Here is a 19,066-nt window from a genome sequence, read left to right on the forward strand (position 1 = left end):
TGACCTTCACAGAGAGGTTGAAGTTTATGTGGAAAGGAGGCTTCAGTAGTCTGTCTGCACTCTGTTTAGTTTTGCTATCTTACAACCAATATAGTAAATGTGAGGTAAAGTGTGTTGCCAATGTAACCGGTTAGAACTCAAAGTTGCGATGAGGTCTTAAAATGTATGGAAAGGGTCTTAAAAAAGGTCTTAAAAGGTATTAAATTTGACTTCAGGATTCCTGCATATACCCTGTTACAGAGCCCCTCCTCCAACACACACGAATGTGCACATGACCAATGAGGGCACAAGATAAGTTTGTGCACAGATGGAAGGCTGACAGGCAGGTAGGCCATCCAGTTATTTTAGCTGGGCCGGCTCAGATGATTGTTCGTGCTTTTTACAGTACTACGGCTTCCACAGATGACATTTTTTATGTATTGTCAAAACACTTCAGATATTCATTGCTATCGGGATGTTAAGAGCATTCCATGGAATGTAAGAAAAAGTGTATCTCGAGCCGGTTTCTCAAACTTACCTACCCCACATTTAACCTTTACACATAACACAGACATATAAAATACAGGACACACAACTAAGTAAACAAAAAGACGAAAAGCAGTCACTACATTGTGCACATTTGGGACATTAAGGTACACTACTTATTACTGCAACAGCAGCTGATGGTAAGGACCTCAGACAACTTCAATTTAAAACAGGCTATAGGGACAAGTGCAATCAGTTTGAGGCTTGATTGAATAACATTAATTACAAAATAAATCATACTATCAAAATACTACAACGAATGAAAATAAGCTTGAGATAATTGAAACTGTGGTTTAAATTAGTTCTAATAGGCTATTGTTATTTTTTGATTTAGAAACGAGAAGATTTTTTTTTAAATTTCTGGCGTTGCTAATGACGACCATACTACCCGTGAACGATTAGCGAACGTTGCAAGCAAGCTAAAGAAAGAAGAAAGCTGAATGATGTTAAAAACGTGGCTCAAAACGGGAGGTATTCGGAAGAGAGGTACAGAGGAGAATATTACCAGCAAAAGTGAACAAGTGAATGAGGAGGAGGACAGTCATCAGCCGAGTACAAGCGTGGGCTCCGCCAGCAACACAACATTTATATGCACAGCCGCTGTGATGGAGGAGAGAAGTGACTCAGGAAGAAGGCATTTGCTCAAAGGATCGAGAGAGGTCAAAAGCTGAAAAAGCACACACTTGTCCTTAATTGTTATCTATTTTCTTATGATTTTTCTTTTCTTTTTTACTTTGCCACCACAGAAATGGCAATAGCAAACATCAGCAGACTCAAGATGAGCTATTAGCCCTTAGGCTCATCTGCTCCTGGAGGCTTCATTATTATTGGAATTGAATTCCCAATAGGACATTTTCTGTTTCGATGTGGGTTGTTGCAGGAATCCTACATTCACACTTTGGTATAGGTCCAGGAAATGACATGTGTGTACAGTTGACATTTGTTGTGTGAGAATAAGTTATTATTTTGTTCTTTATATTCTCACTTGTGGTATGTGAGTGACTGAGTGAGTGAGAAAGAGAGAGAAAGAGAGAGAGAGAGAGAGAGAGAGAGAGAGAGAGAGAGAGAGAGAGAGAGAGAGAAAGAGAGCACAATAAATAATGATATTATGAATACATTTGCCTCCGAGTCCTGCATGAACTGTGCATAGACTGTATTTTAACATTGGTCATATGGTGGTATTTGGAGAGCCAACTATTTTCTCAGGTGGTACTTGTTGGAAAAAGGTTGAGAACCACTGCTTTAGAGAATATTACACCCGGAAGTAAGTACTCTCTCCGGTTCGCTTGACAAACCCCGTGATAGTCCTCAAGCTCTGTGATTGGAGAGTGTGCTCCGAGGGTTACGCCGAGCGTCGAACAGCACTTGAAATGGGATGGAACCACGGCAGACTGTCCAAAACTGGATTTGAACGGGTCCACCCCGTAAAAATGCAGTGGTGTTTATTTGTAAATCATTTAGTATAATCACACAAATTCTGTGTTTTATATTTAATAATTCTGTGTTCTTTATTTATTGATTGTTCAATACCTGACAAAGCCGGAGATGAAAATCTACATACATCTTATAAAAGTATAATAGCCTACATACAGTATGTATAATATCAGTTAAAATACGTGCTTCAACATAGTTAACATTGCTGGAGGTATGCACAAATATTGATAGATGTCTTGTAATGCACTATTGAGGAACCTGCGACCCAAGTCTTTCATTCATTGCATAACTACACCGTTTGTGTATATGATATGTCAATAAACCTTAGAAAATCTTGAAATCTTGAAAGGGATGTGCAAAATAGTAATTATATACAGTCTTTAATGAACTATTAGTAGAGAATAACGAGTAATGAATATTCTTTATAGGGATCCTATTAATATCTAATAATACAAATAATGAAATTCAATAACATGCTTTAACCACTAGGTGTCCCTTTATATCAGCTGTGCACCTTTATGGTGTAAATACAGACTATCTACCAATTGGATCAAATATAAAAGTCAGCCGAATTAGTGTTGATACTGCAAGGAGAAGTTTTGTGTGAAAAGAAATGTAAGATGTTGTTTAATTGCTGAGATATTTATGATCCACGTCACATTTTCAGTGTTGGCGGCAGTTCCTCTTGTTTGTCTAGAAGTCTTCTCATCAGGGCTCTATAAATAGAGAAATACGGCAGATATGTAATATTTAATGCAGCCGAACCATGTATTACAATGCCGTTATGTGATGACTTTCAAAGAGAAAAGCAAGCACACTCGGAGTCTGTTTCCGGTATTTGTTAATGGCGATGTGATGTGAGACTGGAATTGCACAGGGGGAAATAACGTATCTATGTGTGGCGAGAGCTGACGCTGCACACCCTCAATACCATACTCAAGGGTCACTACAAAGTGGACTCCTACTCCGACCTAATGCATCGTCTGATGAACATTACACAAGATCCAAAGGAGTCAGCGCAGAATTTCTTATTCAGAGCAATAGAACTGAAAGAGAAGCTAATGAGAAAAGCTAGTGATGATGATGCAGGTGAGGAAGGTGAGCAGTTTAGCCCAGCGCTAATTCAGAAAAAATTCCTCCGCTCCATAGAGACTGGTCTTTACAGTGATGCGGTTAAGTTCCACTTCAAGCCGTATCTCAGTGACCGTACTGTCACAGATGAGGTGTTAATTGAGCGAATCAGTGAGGCTGCAAATTTAGAACAAGAAAGACAAATAAAACTGAGAAACTCAGTCATAAACAAGCCCCCAAAAGTCAGTGAAGTGCAGGCGGAGGTGTATCCACCTGACGCCTCAGCGGCAGCAGTTGACACTGTTACTCACCGTGAAGCAGGGGGGAAGAGTAAGAAAGTCAGGGACCCAAGACAGAGATGACCCAATAGGAGCGCTCATGGTGGAGGTTCTAGAAATTAAGAAGTTGATGTTACAGACAGTGGAGGCCACACAAACTAGACCGACAGAGAAAACGTTCACACCCAGCCGTAGTCGGCCCAGGGGTTGTAGGGCGTGTCAGGAAGCTCAGATAGGTGACTCCTGCAGACATTGCTTTAAGTGTTGGCAAGAGGGGCATCTCTCCAGAGGATGTCGACGGGCCAGAGAGCAGCAGGGAAACGAGACCGGGCTGCCGAGCCGGGATCCTCGGTAGCCCGTGAATCATCCAGACTCAAAATGCAGCAACCTGTCCCCCCTCCGCCTCGAATCTCATCAGTCAACTACCTCCCACCACGACGCAAGGAAAAACTCATCAAGTTGATTGCGAAGAGACACATTGTCCACTGCACACTGGATACGGTTCCAGTAGTAGCATTATGGGACTCAGGCGCGCAGGCGACCATCATTCATGAAGAATGGAGAAAGCTGCACTTACCACACATCAGGGTGCGACCTCTCAGTGAATTGTTAGGCTCAGACATTTTGTTGGGAGTGGCAGCCAACCAGACTGAGATTCCCTTCATGGGCTGGGTGGAGGTAGAGTTTAGACTAGGGAAAGAATCCGCCAGGACAAAGCCACTTCTAGTACCTATTTTAGTGTCAAGTGACCCACACATAGCAACGGAGCCCATAATTGGCTACAACGTGATAGAGGAAATAACAGGAGAGGGTAGTCAGACAACAAAGACAGAGACCATCCATACTGTGTGTCAAGCCTTCCAGATAACAGTCAAGACAGCACAAGCAGTGCTTCAGCTTATCCATGCCCCTATTAGTGAGGAAGATGTAGGAATGGTACACACAGGAAAAAGAACAATCACTCTGGGCGCTGAACAGATCACCACAGTGTATGTTAATGTCAACGCTGGGGCTCAATATCATGGCCAAGACCTGCTTCTAGTCCCAAGTGAAGAGCCGACATTGCCAGAGGGGGTGGTGATAGAGGAGGGTCTAGTCAGGGTCCCCAGAAAAAGGTCAGGTTATGTACCAGTCCCCATCGCCAACACAAACAAATACAGTGTAACCCTGACTCAGCGTACTGTTGTTGGTCACCTGCAAACAGTCAAAACCGCCTATGCGGCCAGTGTTAAGCAGATAACCGGAGGAGAGCGATTAAAATCATCAACTAACGCCGCATCAGCCCCAGGTGACAACTCAAAAAAAAATAAACCCGCCTGGTGGGACCCTCCGGTCGACCTTAGTCACTTAAACGAGGAGCAAAAGAGGATCATAAAACAGCTGCTGAGAGAGGAGTGTCACGCGTCCGCATATGACAATGACGACATCGGCTCAATCCCCTCACTGAAACTCCACATCACGCTGCACGACACTACCCCAGTAAGAAAAACGTATATGGCAGTCCCAAAGCCACTACACCAGGAGGTGAAAGAGTATCCAGGATTTATTGAATCGGGGCTGGATTACTCCTTCACGCTCTCCGTACGCCTCACCGGTCATGTGCGTACGGAAGAAGGATGGGACTTTAAGACTGTGTTGTGACTACAGAGAACTGAACAAAAAGTCAGTCCCTGATCGCCACCCCATACCCAGAATCCAAGACATGCTGGACTCCCTCACTGGCAGCTCCTGGTTCTCTGTACTGGACCAGGGGAAGGCCCTCACCAGGGGTCCCTGGACAAGGAGAGCCAGCCCCTGACAGCTTTCATAACCCCCTGGGGTCTGTACCAGTGGGTCCGAATCCCGTTCGGGTTGAGTGCGGCCCCCGCAGAATTCCAGAGGAACATGGAAGATTGTTTGCGTGGCTTGAGAGATTAAATGTGTCAACCGTATCTGGACGACAATCTGGTCCATAGCCCCAGCTTTGAGGACCACATTGAGCACTTGAGAACTGTGTTACAGAGATATCAGGGGCACAGGGTTAAACTCAGCCCCCGCAAGTGTGAGGTGTTGAAGAGGACGGTGAGATTTCTGTGACGAATGGTGTCTGGACAGGGCTACACTATGGACCCATCTGAGGTGGCTCCAGTCCAAGCCTTAAAGGAGAAAGCGCCTACAACAGTGAGAGAGCTGAGAAGAGTAATGGGATTCCTCTCATACTACCGCACATACATCCCAAACTTCTCCAGAATAGCCCAGCCTCTCTACCAGCTGCTCTCAACAATACCTGATCAAATGAACAGAGAGAAGGTTAGGGAATGTTCCGGTATTTGGACAACATTAACATGGGATCACTCCGGTCAATGTACGTACTTCGTCTCACTGGAATATTAATGGCCAGATTGAATACAACATCGACCCAAATTCTCCGGTCAATGACAGGAGAGTTTTGAAAGTGACAAAACACTGTTCCACACATTTAAAAACACTTAATCAATGTTTACCCAGGATCCATGCACCTTTCCTGGCTTGTAAAATGTGGTGATGCGCCCTGGAGGTAGCGGGTAGGCTCTGTGCGTGGTGCTGAACCCCAGCCTGTCTATGTGGAATACAAAAACAAACAAAGACAACACCTTTAAGGTCACCAGGGTCGTGAGGTTCTGGTTCTGGCGGTGTGCATGGAGGGGTTTAGTCCGAGTGAGGAGTGCTCGAGCGTGGGAGGATGTGTAAGGCAGAGGAGGGGAACAAAAGGTGTGTGCAGGAGCAGGGAGAAAAGAGAAAATAAAAAGACTCAAAGTGTTCCACCTTCCAGCAGCAGCAGCAGCGGGCCCGCGGTGCTGAACACCTGCCTGTCTATGTGGAGTACAAAAACAAACAAAGACAAACACCTTTAAGGTCACCAGGGTCGTGAGGTTCTGGTTCTGGCGGTGTGCATGGAGGGGTTTGACCTGGCTCCCCGACACAATGCACATAGTCTGGAGCAGCGGAGCAGCGGCTGGGCCGTGTTCCCCCTTCTGTCCATTTGCCTATCAGTTTGTTAACGAAGTGGACAGAGGCTGTTTTTTGCCCTTAAAAGTGACTTTTAATGGTGTTTTTTGTATTTAAATGATTGGTCTTATCATTGCGGAGGGTCCCCGACACAATGCAACTAGTCTGGAGCTCGCTGGGGTCCCGCAAAATGCTTTAATCACGATTTTGTCCATTTCCCCATCAGTTTGTTAACGAAGTGGACAGAGGCTGTTTTTTGCCCTTAAAAGTGACTTTTAATGGTGTTTTTTGTATTTAAATGATGGGTCTTATCCTTGTGGAGGGTCCCCAAGACAATGCAACTAGTCTGGAGCTCGCTGGGGTCCCGCAAATGCTTTAATCACACTTTTGTCCATTTGCCCATCAGTTTGTTAACGAAGTGGACAGAGGCTGTTTTTTGCCCCTAAAAGTGACTTTTAATGGTGTTTTTTGTATTTAAATGATGGGTCTTATCGTTCTCCAGGGTCCCCGACACAATGAAACTAGTCTGGAGCTCGCTGGGGTCCCGCAAAATGCTTTAATCACGATTTTGTCCATTTCCCCATCAGTTTGTTAACGAAGTGGACAGAGGCTGTTTTTTGCCCTTAAAAGTGACTTTTAATGGTGTTTTTTGTATTTAAATGATGGGTCTTATCCTTGTGGAGGGTCCCCAAGACAATGCAACTAGTCTGGAGCTCGCTGGGGTCCCGCAAATGCTTTAATCACACTTTTGTCCATTTGCCCATCAGTTTGTTAACGAAGTGGACAGAGGCTGTTTTTTGCCCTTAAAAGTGACTTTTAATGGTGTTTTTTGTATTTAAATGATGGGTCTTATCCTTGTGGAGGGTCCCCAAGACAATGCAACTAGTCTGGAGCTCGCTGGGGTCCCGCAAATGCTTTAATCACACTTTTGTCCATTTTCCCATCAGTTTGTTAACGAAGTGGACAGAGGCTGTTTTTTGCCCCTAAAAGTGACTTTTAATGGTGTTTTTTGTATTTAAATGATGGGTCTTATCGTTCTCCAGGGTCCCCGACACAATGAAACTAGTCTGGAGCTCGCTGGTGTCCCGCAAATGCTTTAATCAGGCGTTTTAACACTTTTCCCCACGAAAACGATTTTTAATCATTTTTTGGGGGCTATATAAATCAAATTCCGGTTAATGCCGAGCACAATCGTACCTTTTACTATTTTAATGTATTTGCATGATATATCTTTGGGCTATAAAAGCGACATGTTTGGATGACTTTGTCAGTTTATGGAGCTTATCCCACAAATCCCGGATGATCCGGGCCAAATTTGGGAGCTCATAGGCAGCCTGCCATAGGCCCCCACTCGTGGAATGAAAAAAAAATGAAAGAAAACGGTCAATTATATGTTAAAATAATCAAAAAATGAACTTTTAAAATTACATGGGAGAGGGGATCTGAAAAATTGGAGAAGGGGAAAAGTGTTCGGCGCTTCGGGACGAAGCCCCGAACACTTTTCCCCTCCCCCGTTGCAAGGTACAACGGAGAGGGGAATCCAGACTTCCCCTCCTCCGTTGTAAAAAACCGTTCATGTTTTACAAGCTACCTTCTGCACGAAATCGGAAACGCGGTTTTTGAGAGGACTCAGAAAAAAAACGGCTGTGTAACTTCATGGAGGAATTCATCCGCTGTATATGCACTTTGGCTCGGATACATTTTGTTGCCTGGAGACCCCCCAGCATGGTTCTTACCAAACTTAAAGTTTTTGAACTGGGCTCTGGAGGAAGGTGAGGGGAGTTGACAGGGGACTTTATCCGCCTTATGGGGCACTATTCTCGGATACATTTCAACACTTTTAGCCCTTTTTGATGGTTCTCCAAAAAATAACTCTGACTTTTTCAGAGTGTGGAGGAAGGTAAGGGGAGTTGACAGGGGACTCAATCCGCCTTATGGGGCACTATTCTCGGATACATTTCAACACTTTTAGCCCTTTTTGATGGTTCTCCAAAAAATAACTCTGACTTTTTCAGAGTGTGGAGGAAGGTGAGGGGAGTTGACAGGGGACTTTACCCGCCTTATGGGGCACTATTCTCGGATACATTTTTTCATTTTCACCCATTTTTGATGGTTCTCCAAAAAATAACTCTGACTTTTTCAGAGTGTGGAGGAAGGTGAGGGGAGTTGACAGGGGACTTTACCCGCCTTATGGGGCACTATTCTCGGATACATTTTTTCATTTTCACCCATTTTTGATGGTTCTCCAAAAAGACAAGTTAGTCTTTTTTCTTCCCCCTTCCTCTTCTGATTTCTCACTGATCGAATGGCAAACGCGACCCGCCATCGGAGGGCCTCCGCCGGCCCGGCCTCGTGCCGGTGCTCTGGCGGTCGGTTCCTCCGAACTGCGGGTTCGACTCTGATGGCCGGGAGGGACGAGGGAAACGTCGGGGGGGTCTGCTGGAGGCTCCTGCTGGAGTCTTGCGTTCACTGGGACCTGGCTCGAAAAACTCGAAACTCTGACTCCAGTGCGGTGTTGCGGCCATGCGCCTCCGGGTACCAGACTCCCCTGCCTCCTCCGTGTTGCGTGGGCTGCGTGGGGGTAACCCTGCGTGTCCGTTACCCTGCGTGTCTCTTACCTCCCAGGTCGACCGATATGAAGCGTTTCCAAGACGAACCGTCTGACTCAGGGGTCCCACCACAGGTTCCGTAGCGGGGTGGAAGTTCCACCTCCCCTCTTTGCTGCGGAATGCAAAACAAACACCTGTTTCTCTCATCCTCCACTGTGGCATAGCGGCCTTAGTCGGCTGCGGCATTCAGCAATTGGCCTTGCTCCGGGCACAGGACCCTACTTCATCAAACTACCTATTTGATCCTGCGTAACAACCACATATATGCTTGTCTGCAAAGACATTGATCGAATGGCAAACGTGACCCGCCATCGGAAGGCCTCCGCCGGCCCGGCTTCGTGCCGGTGCTCTGGCGGTCGGTTCTTCCAAACTGCGGGTTTGACTCTGCTCCTGGGAGCACATATGCTTGTCTGCAAAGAGGGACATGCCTGGTCCCGCCCAGGTGTTCTTCTACGGCTAGTGTCCAGCCAGCTGCGGTATCATCAAATTTGACCCGCCATCGGAGGGCCTCCTCCCCGGGTCCAGCTTCCGGTGCTTGGCGGTCGGTTCCTCCAAACTGTGGGATTGACTCTGCTCCTGGGAGCACATATGCTTGTCTGCAAAGAGGGACATGCCTGGTCCCGCCCAGGTGTTCTTCTACGGCTAGTGTCCAGCCAGCTGCGGTATCATCAAATTTGACCCGCCATCGGAGGGCCTCCTCCCCGGGTCCAGCTTCCGGTGCTTGGCGGTCGGTTCCTCCAAACTGTGGGATTGACTCTGCTCCTGGGAGCACATATGCTTGTCTGCAAAGAGGGACATGCCTGGTCCCGCCCAGGTGTTCTTCTACGGCTAGTGTCCAGCCAGCTGCGGTATCATCAAATTTGACCCGCCATCTGAGGGCCTCCTCCCCGGGTCCAGCTTCCGGTGCTTGGCGGTCGGTTCCTCCAAACTGTGGGATTGACTCTGCTCCTGGGAGCACATATGCTTGTCTGCAAAGAGGGACATGCCTGGTCCCGCCCAGGTGTTCTTCTACGGCTAGTGTCCAGCCAGCTGCGGTATCATCAAATTTGACCCGCCATCGGAGGGCCTCCTCCCCCGGGTCCAGCTTCCGGTGCTTGGCGGTCGGTTCCTCCAAACTGTGGGATTGACTCTGCTCCTGGGAGCACATATGCTTGTCTGCAAAGAGGGACATGCCTGGTCCCGCCCAGGTGTTCTTCTACGGCTAGTGTCCAGCCAGCTGCGGTATCATCAAATTTGACCCGCCATCGGAGGGCCTCCTCCCCCGGGTCCAGCTTCCGGTGCTTGGCGGTCGGTTCATCCAAACTACGGGTAATCCTGGAGCGGACATAAACAAATAATGATATTTTACAGGACATGATGGATATGTGTTTTTTCCAGGCTTTTTGGAAATAAACCAAATGTGATTTTGCAGTGCATGATATAGCTCATTTTACCCATGTGATGTTGTGCAGTACATTACTGAGCTCATTTAACGATATGGTCTACCAGGTGAAGTGGGATGCTGCCATTTCCCAACTGGTCTCCGGAGGAATATAAGGAGAGTTGACAGGGGACTCTGCCCAGTGCTCATGAACCAAATGAGGGGTGTGTTAGAGGGGAAAGGCTCTGGCTGTTTCTGCAGCCTCTGCATCTACCTTCTCTCCCCACCCCGATACCAGCGCGTGCCTGCTGTAAAAGGCAGGTGCAAGGGCTCTCACTTCCACTAACTCTGAGCCTGGCTCCCGAGCAGCACGTTCTCCCCGGCAGTCCGCCAGCAGATGAAAAACACCCACCTCTCCGCCTCTTCCGAGGGACGAGGGAACCGCGCGGGGGGGTCTGCTGGAGGTTCCTGCCGGGTGCTCCGTACTGCGTTTCACCGGGACCTGGCTCGAAAAACTCGGAACTCTGACTCCAGTGCGGTGTGGCGGTCTCGCCCTGGCCGTCCACCGTGCGCCTCCGGGTACCTGACTCCCCTGCCTCCTCCGGGGGCAGGTGCGAGGGGTTCAATGCCTCCTCCCCCCGCTGCGGCGAAAGCCGGAGCGGGACGGAGCGCCCGGAGGTACTGTTACCCCCACGTTTTGTACCCAAAACTGTCTTGTGAGTTCGTGGCAGAACCATGAAACAAAAAACAATCAATGTATCGGACCCATCGCCAGTCGCGTTGGTGCGGAGGTGGGACCATTTTAACCAGGTGGTAACCCAAGTCCTCCCCTTGGTCCGTGTTCCCTGCATTGAAGCATCGGACCCATGGTTGCAATCAGCAGTTGGCTAACGCATATAAACGGAGAAACAGAAAACCATTTAAATAGAATTCATTGTGTGTGTTTTTGGAAGGATGTTGACCGAATGCCCGGTGTGCAGCCTCCGCTATCTGGCTTTGAATAAGCACCTTAAGCACAAACATGCAGTGCGGAACCTGGATGAAAGAGGCATCATTCTTAAAATGGCCAGTGGTAGAATAAATGTTCGGACCAAACCCTGTCCCATCACAGGGTGTTCGTATGCTGGGAGGAAACTACACCGTCATGTAACTCGTGACCACCCTGAGTTCTCCCGAGATGAGGCACATCAGGTCATGGCAAGGCTGAAGCATAGTGTGGCCCTGCAGTTGCTCCATGACCTCCGAGAGACTAATCCCATCATTGGAATGGCTACATCATTGGATATAGACAATGAGGAGGAATACCCGGTGCACCCTCCACCCTTCTCCCCACATACCGAGTGTGACGAAGAGGACTGCATGCAGGTGAGGCTGGACAATGTGGCATTGAGGGCTCAGAAGGATGCCCTCATTGATGAGGTGAAGACCCTGCGCTCCAGGCTAAAACAGGGTCTAAAACCCAGGAAGCAGAATGCCACTGCTGCTCTGCTTGAGGAAGACGAAGAATGTATACGATTTAAGGGCGTAGCAATCCCAAGTACCCCCGACATGAACTCAGTAGCCTCCGGCAGCAATACCCCTCTCAAGACCCCGGTGAAGACTGTCATGCGGTCCATAGAAGCCTCTGCGAGTGAGACCCCCCTCAAGTCTGTGATGCGGTCCCCAGAAGCCTCCGGAAGCAAGACCCCGGTGAAGACTGTCATGCGGTCCGACAAAGCCTCCGGTAGTGAGACCCCGGTGAAGACTGTCATGCGGTCCCCAGAAGCCTCCGGAAGCAAGACCCCGGTGAAGACTGTCATGCGGTCAAACAAAGCCTCCGGTAGAGAGACCCCTCTCAAGTCTGTGATGCGGTCCCCAGAAGCCTCCGGAAGCAAGACCCCAGTGAAGACTGTCATGTGGTCCCCAGAAGCCTCCGGTAGTGAGACCCCAGTGAAGACTGTCATGCGGTCCATAGAAGCCTCTGCGAGTGAGATCCCTCTCAAGTCTGTGATGCGGTCCCCAGAAGCCTCCGGAAGCAAGACCCCGATGCAGACTGTCATGCGGTCCGTAGAAGCCTCCTGTAGTGAGACCCCTGTATGCCAGAAGACCCGTGCGTCTGTCTCCAATAAGCTGAAAGCTAATCTGGCTAAGGACTGGCCCTCTTCCCAAAATCAATGGTGCACTGGGAAGGGACTGCGGAATACCATGCGTGAAATCACGTTGCCTAAAAGCATGGAGACGTTCATTCAGACATACAGAGGTCATTGTGAGGGTCTTGCACCGACAGTAAAACGGAAAGAGAATTGTATGTCCAATGTCAGCCGGATAAAGAACTTCATAGTATTCATGGCCCATGATTTTGACCGGCTGTCAGACTGGCTGTTTCTAAAAGACACAAAGAGGGTCCGTGGCTGGAGCAAGTATATTTCAGAGTCGGGCCGGACAGTCACAACATCGCTGTTGTTCCTGAAGACTGTGAACCATTTCCTGAGGTACTTGTCTGCATCAAAGCTCCGGGGGTGCAGGCTCACCCAGTCTGATATGACCAACATCATCAGAGAGGTGAAAGCCAACATTAAAGATTTGAAAAAGTCTGTCACTCTCCACCAGTTTAAGGTGAAGAGGGACAAGCTGGATCGTCTGCCGAGCCAGGCGGAGCTTCTCGCCGCCATGGCGGCCGCTGAGAAGCGCATCCCTGATATCCTTGACCTGATGGCTAGCAATCCGACCTCAATCACCCAGTACCTGCTATATGGCTATCTAACCCTCCATTGGAGCCTCCTGTATGGCCACCGTCCGGGTGTGTATGCAAACATGACCAACACGGAGGTCTTTGAGGCGGACAGAAGGGGCACTGCTGAGGGCTACATCATCCACGTGCAGGATCACAAGACTGCCAAGACATTTGGTGAAGCACAGCTGGTGCTTACAATAAAGGAGTTTAGCTGGGTCATGCGGTGGATGGGGATAAAAGAGGGCTTGTCGGGTCCTCAGAATGAATTCTTCCTTTTCACATCGGGGAAGCAGGCTTCCAAGAACCTGAACGCTCACTTGAAAAGGGCTTGGGCTGATGCTGGGCTAGAAACAGCCGTCACCTTCACCATCTTGCGCACTGCCCTGGCTGACAATATCAAGCATCACCAAGATCCAGAAAGCAGGTCGATTCTGGCTAGGTTTATGTGCCACGACGTAAGCACTGCAGACCGGTTCTACGCGAATACGCCTGGAATAAAGGAGGCATTGAAGATCCGCTCCATGTTCAGGGCGGCGGCAGCAGCTGCAGCAGCATCATCATCAGAAGGAGGTCTACCACCGTCAGCTACCTCCGAAGAGGATTCAGGGGCGGAGAGCAGCGATACCTCTTCTTCAGGACCGATTGGTACTCCTGATGAGGGGAAAGGGGCCGTGGACTCAACCTTTTTTCCCCGGTGCACTGTACAAGTTAGACGGCTAATATGGCCCCCAGGCCCCTGTTAATCATGTTGTTATTATGTTTATTTTGTATACTGTTTTTGTAAAAGTGGTGTGATAATTAAATAAAAAATAAAAAAAAAACATTAGTATAACCTTGAAGGTTCCCAGGGGCAAATACAGTGCCTGTCATTTTGCAGGATATAATTTAACATGTAACCTCTCCTGGAAATGGACATACTCTGTGCATTTCCAGGAGAGGTTCCATGTTAAATTATATCCTGCAATATCCTCCAAAGAAGGGGTGGTAGTGTCATGAATAAGGCCGAATATGTATGCCGATGTGCGGACGGTAAAGCACCGCAAAATCCACCCCTTTAGGGTAACCAGGGGCATGAAGTTCTGTAGGGTGTGAACATCTGGGTTTAGTCCGAGTGAGGAGTGCTCGAGCGTGGGAGGATGTGTAATGCAGAGGAGGGGAACAAAAGGTGTGTGCAGGAGCAGGGAGAAAAGAGAAAATAAAAAGACTCAAAGTGTTCCACCTTCCAGCAGCAGCAGCAGCGGGCCCGCTCTGTCCGTGGTGCTGAACACCTGCCTGTCTATGTGGAGTACAAAAACAAACAAAGACAAACACCTTTAAGGTCACCAAGGGCGTGAGGTTCTGGTTCTGGCGGTGTGCATGGAGGGGTTTAGTCCGAGTGAGGAGTGCTCGAGCGTGGGAGGATGTGTAAGGCAGAGGAGGGGAACAAAAAAAAACGAATACAAATAAGTTAAAGTGTGAACCTCCAGCAGGGCAGGTGCTGCTGCTGCTGTTGCTGCTGCTGCTGCTGCTGCTGCTGCTGCTGCTGCTGCTGCTGCTGCTGCTGCTGCTGCTGCTGCTGCTGTGAAGGAGGACGAATATTGATGCTTGTGTTCGGACGGTAAAGCACCGCAAAATCCACCCCCCCTTAAAGGTGACCAGGGGCATGAGATTCTGCAGGGTGTGAACATCTGGGTTTAGTCCGTGGGGGAGTGCTTAAGTCCGGGGGCCCGGGGTCTCACGGTGCACGAGGTTATGGAAGTGCCACTGTTGCCGGAGGTCCTTAGTCCGTCCTTTGGGGCTCTGTCAGGGGCTACAGAGAGGTGGTTTTCCCGGTCCCTCTCCTGGAGGTATGAAATAACCTGAGCTCCATGTGAGGGAGCCGTGCTGGAGCTGCTTAGTCCGTCCTTTGGTGGTCTGTGAGGGGCTAATGAGAGGTGTTTTCCCCGGTCTATTTGATGGAAGTCTGACACGAGCAGAGTGTGCATGCTTTGAAACTAATCCACCCACACTTAGCATGCTATTTTAGGGTATAAATCGTACCTTGTCACCATGCACTGTGCTCCCTGGGACGACGCGCCCTCCTGTGGGGACACATGAGAACTGCACTCAAATCACTTTGTGCTTTTTAAACAGTTTAACATATTTTTTTCCACATTTAAAAAACGCTTTCTGCCCTGGAAATCATTTCTAATCATTATTACCGTTATGGAGGGGCTGCAGGAACACTTTCCCCGCCTTGCAAACATTTATTCCTGGTTCAAATAATCAATTTGTTCCGCCTGCTTTGCGTCAGCACCTCTGCGGCTGTCGGATTAACACAGATGAATGCACTTTTAACACTCACGCAGCCAGAATTCCTGCTCTTTTCCTGGGTTACAAAGTGAGGTGACGCAGCCTGTCCTCTGAGTCTCCCCGCCTCTCATAGACTTATTTCTGGGTAAAAAAAGCCATGTGCTCCGCCCCCTGGATCTCTGCATGTGTGTGTGTGCCTGTGAGTCTGTGGCTACTGTCCACATGCCCGCATTAGGAGGCACTATTTTCGGATACATTTTCTCATTTTCACCACTTTTCATGTTTTTATTATGTATATTGTTATATTATTATTATTATTATTATTATTATTGTATATATGTATACTGTGGATACTGTTTTTGTAAAAATCATGTGATTATTAAATAAATAATAAAACATGAATATAACCTTGAAGTTTCCCAGGGGCAAATACAGTGCCAGGTGTCAGACTATTTAAACAATGTTTACCCAGGATTCCGACACCTTCCCTGGCTTGTAAAATGCGGTGATGCGCCCTGGAGGTATCAGACTATTTTAAACAACTTTTCCCCGCCTTTCAAACACTTGTTCCTGGCTTATAGCCTGTCATTTTGCAGGATATAATTTAACATGGAACCTCTCCCAGGGGCAAATACAGTGCCAGGTGTCAGACTATTTAAACAATGTTTACCCAGGATTCCGACACCTTCCCTGGCTTGTAAAATGCGGTGATGCGCCCTGGAGGTATCAGACTATTTTAAACAACTTTTCCCCGCCTTTCAAACACTTGTTCCTGGCTTATAGCCTGTCATTTTGCAGGATATAATTTAACATGGAACCTCTCCCAGGGGCAAATACAGTGCCAGGTGTCAGACTATTTAAACAATGTTTACCCAGGATTCCGACACCTTCCCTGGCTTGTAAAATGCGGTGATGCGCCCTGGAGGTATCAGACTATTTTAAACAACTTTTCCCCGCCTTTCAAACACTTGTTCCTGGCTTATAGCCTGTCATTTTGCAGGATATAATTTAACATGGAACCTCTCCTGGAAATGGACATACTCTGCGCATTTCCAGGAGAGGTTCCATGTTAAATTATATCCTGCAAAATGACAGGCTACAACTCTCTTCCAGACATTTAAAAACACTTTCCCCGACCATTTAAACATTATTTATGGCTTGTAAAGTGCGGTGATGAGCCCTGACAGTATCAGACTATTTAAAGGGTTACCAGGAGCATGAGAATATCCTCCACAGAAGGGGTGGTGGTGCCGTGAATAAGGCCGAATATGGATACCGATGTGCGGACGGTAAAGCACCGCAAAATCCACCCCCTTTAGGTTAACCAGGGGCATGGAGTTCTGTAGGGTGTGAACATCTGGGTTTAGTCCGTGGGGGAGTGCTTAAGTCCGGGAGTCCGGGGACTCACGGTGTGCAAGGTTATGGAGGTGCCCATGTCAGGGACACATGCTGGAGGTCTGTGGTCCGTCCTTTGGGGGTCTTGGAGGGGCCACAGAGAGGAGATTTCCCCGGTCTCTGTCCTGGATGAGTGAAATAAACAGAGTCTCCATGTCAGGGACACATGCTGGAGGTCTCTCTCCCGAGAGTGGACGTCCATTGCCTGTAAATTGGTCTAACATTAGGTCTGTCACTTTGGCTAACCGCACCACTGTCTGTCGTCTCCCGCAAGTGGACATCCATTGTCACTTTGGCTAACCGCACCACTGTCTGTCGTCTCCCGCAAGTGGACATCCATTGCCCCTAAATAGGGTCAGGGCCACTACCAGGAAGAAAGGGAACCTCCCATCTAACACTTCTATACAATGGACAGATAACCACCAAAGGACATTGAACTCTCTCATAGACAAGCTGGTAGAGCCTCCCCTTCTGGGGTACCCAGAGATGACCCAACCATTCGTTCTCCACACAGACGCATCCCAGGAAGGATTGGGAGCAGTACTGTATCAGAGACAGAATGGTAAGATGGTAGTTATAGGCTATGGTTCCAGGACTCTAACACCACCGGAAAAGAACTATCACATGCACTCGGGAAAATTAGAGTTTTTAGCACTAAAATGGACAATATGTGAACGTTTTCGGGATTATCTTTATCATGCCCCACACTTTGTAGTATATGCAGATAACAATCCCTTAACCTATATCCTCTCAGAAGCTAAGCTTAATGCTACAGGTCAAAGGTGGGTGGGGGAGATGTCAGAGTTTGACTTTTCCATTAAGTATAGGCCGGGAAAGAGTAACGCAGATGCGGATGGCCTATCCCGCATGCCATTAGACATTAATGCGTTCATGACACAGTGTACAGAGGAGGTGGGTCAGGAGGTGTTCAGTGCAGCAGTGCAGGGAGTCAGTGTGCAGGGAGACACCCCCTCGGTCTGGGTAGCAACAGTCCCCATAGAGACACTAGACTTAGTGAGAGATGCAAGTGCACACCCTCGATCCAAGTCCCTGACACCAGAACAGATATGAGACAGTCAGGAGAGAGATCCTGTCATAGGCCAAGTTCTGCATTATAAGAGGGACAATCAGCACCCATCCAGGAGAGCTCTGAAAGCAGAACCGGCGGACGTCAGAGTATTAATGAGATAGTGGGCAAAGTTGAATGTCAATGAGGAGGGAATTCTCTTTAAGAAAGTAGGAGATAAACAACAGCTTATCCTCCCAAAAGAGCATCGTCAAACAGTATTCCACGAGCTCCATAGAGAAATGGGACACCTCGGGGTCGAGAGAACTTTGAACCTGATCCAAGATTGATTCGATTGGGCTCGTATGTACTCTGACATAGAACAGTTTGTCACCCAAGAGTGTGAGTGTCTCAAGGCAAAGCGACCTCACAAAGCAACGAGGGCTCCCATGATAACCATTGTCACAACACGCCCAGGTGAGCTAGTATGCATTGACTTTTTACACTCAGAGACATGCAAACAGGGGTTTGAGTACATTCTCATTGTGATCGATCATTTCACTGGTTTCGCCCAAGCCTACGCCACAAAAGACAAATCTGCTAAAACTGTTGTTGACAAGCTATTCAATGAGTTTGCACTCTGCGTTGGATTTCCAGAGAGAATTCACCACGACATGGGGAGAGAGTTTGACAACCAGTTGATGGACCAACTACAGAAGAGCTGTGACGTGCGGGGGTCCCACACAACATGTTACCACCCCCAAGGCAACGGGAAGTGTGAACGGTTTAATAGAACTATCTTCTCAATGCTCCGCGCCCTCACAAGTGAACAGAAGGCTGATTGGAAGAGCTCATTGACAAAACTGGTGCACGCGTACAGCTGCACCCACAGTGGGGTCACAGGGTTCTCTCCCTACTACTTGCTCTACGGAAGGTCACCTCGTTTGCCAGTAGACCTGCTTTTCAAATTAGGTAATCAGAAGAAATGGAACCCCAGTAATTACATGTATAAACCACGTATTTAACATATATTGCATCATTTTATGCATTTTTCAGAAAAAGTGGTAGTTTGGTTAACAGTGACATCAACGACATGTTTGGTCTGTAAAATGTGCAAAAGTAGAAGAATGGGAGATAAATATCCCAAAGTCTCCACATTTTATAATATTTTTAGTGTGTTTCTGGTAGGGATGCACCGAATATTCGGCCGCCGAAGATTATCGGCCGAAAATGGTTAAAAGGCCCTTTCGGCTTTCGAAATATCACCGAATGTCAGAGAACAGGGTTACGTTGGTAAGCTAACGTGTTGTTGTGATGATGTAATCAAAACGCGGCGACAAGCACGGCGCGCGACCATGCTCGCGGCTGGCTCACAGCCAACATGTCTGGCGCTTGGAGATATTAAAAAATATCAGAGAAAGAGGCGCGGATTGCGAT

General features: G+C 48.0%; 1 protein-coding gene across 1 annotated transcript; it reads left to right on the forward strand.

The window, feature by feature from the left end:
• Positions 1 to 5,387: 5,387 nt before the first annotated feature.
• LOC307026931 (uncharacterized protein) lies at positions 5,388 to 17,694 on the forward strand (the record flags this gene model as incomplete). The annotated part of the gene is made up of 2 exons (XM_079695087.1): positions 5,388 to 5,597; positions 17,524 to 17,694. 2 exons carry the CDS (start codon positions 5,388 to 5,390, stop codon positions 17,692 to 17,694), a joined length of 381 nt encoding a protein of 126 aa, XP_079551213.1.
• Positions 17,695 to 19,066: the final 1,372 nt, after the last annotated feature.

Source organism: Notothenia rossii, assembly GCF_949606895.1.
Source record: "Notothenia rossii genome assembly, contig: scaffold_183, whole genome shotgun sequence".
NCBI classification, from domain to species: domain Eukaryota; kingdom Metazoa; phylum Chordata; class Actinopteri; order Perciformes; family Nototheniidae; genus Notothenia; species Notothenia rossii.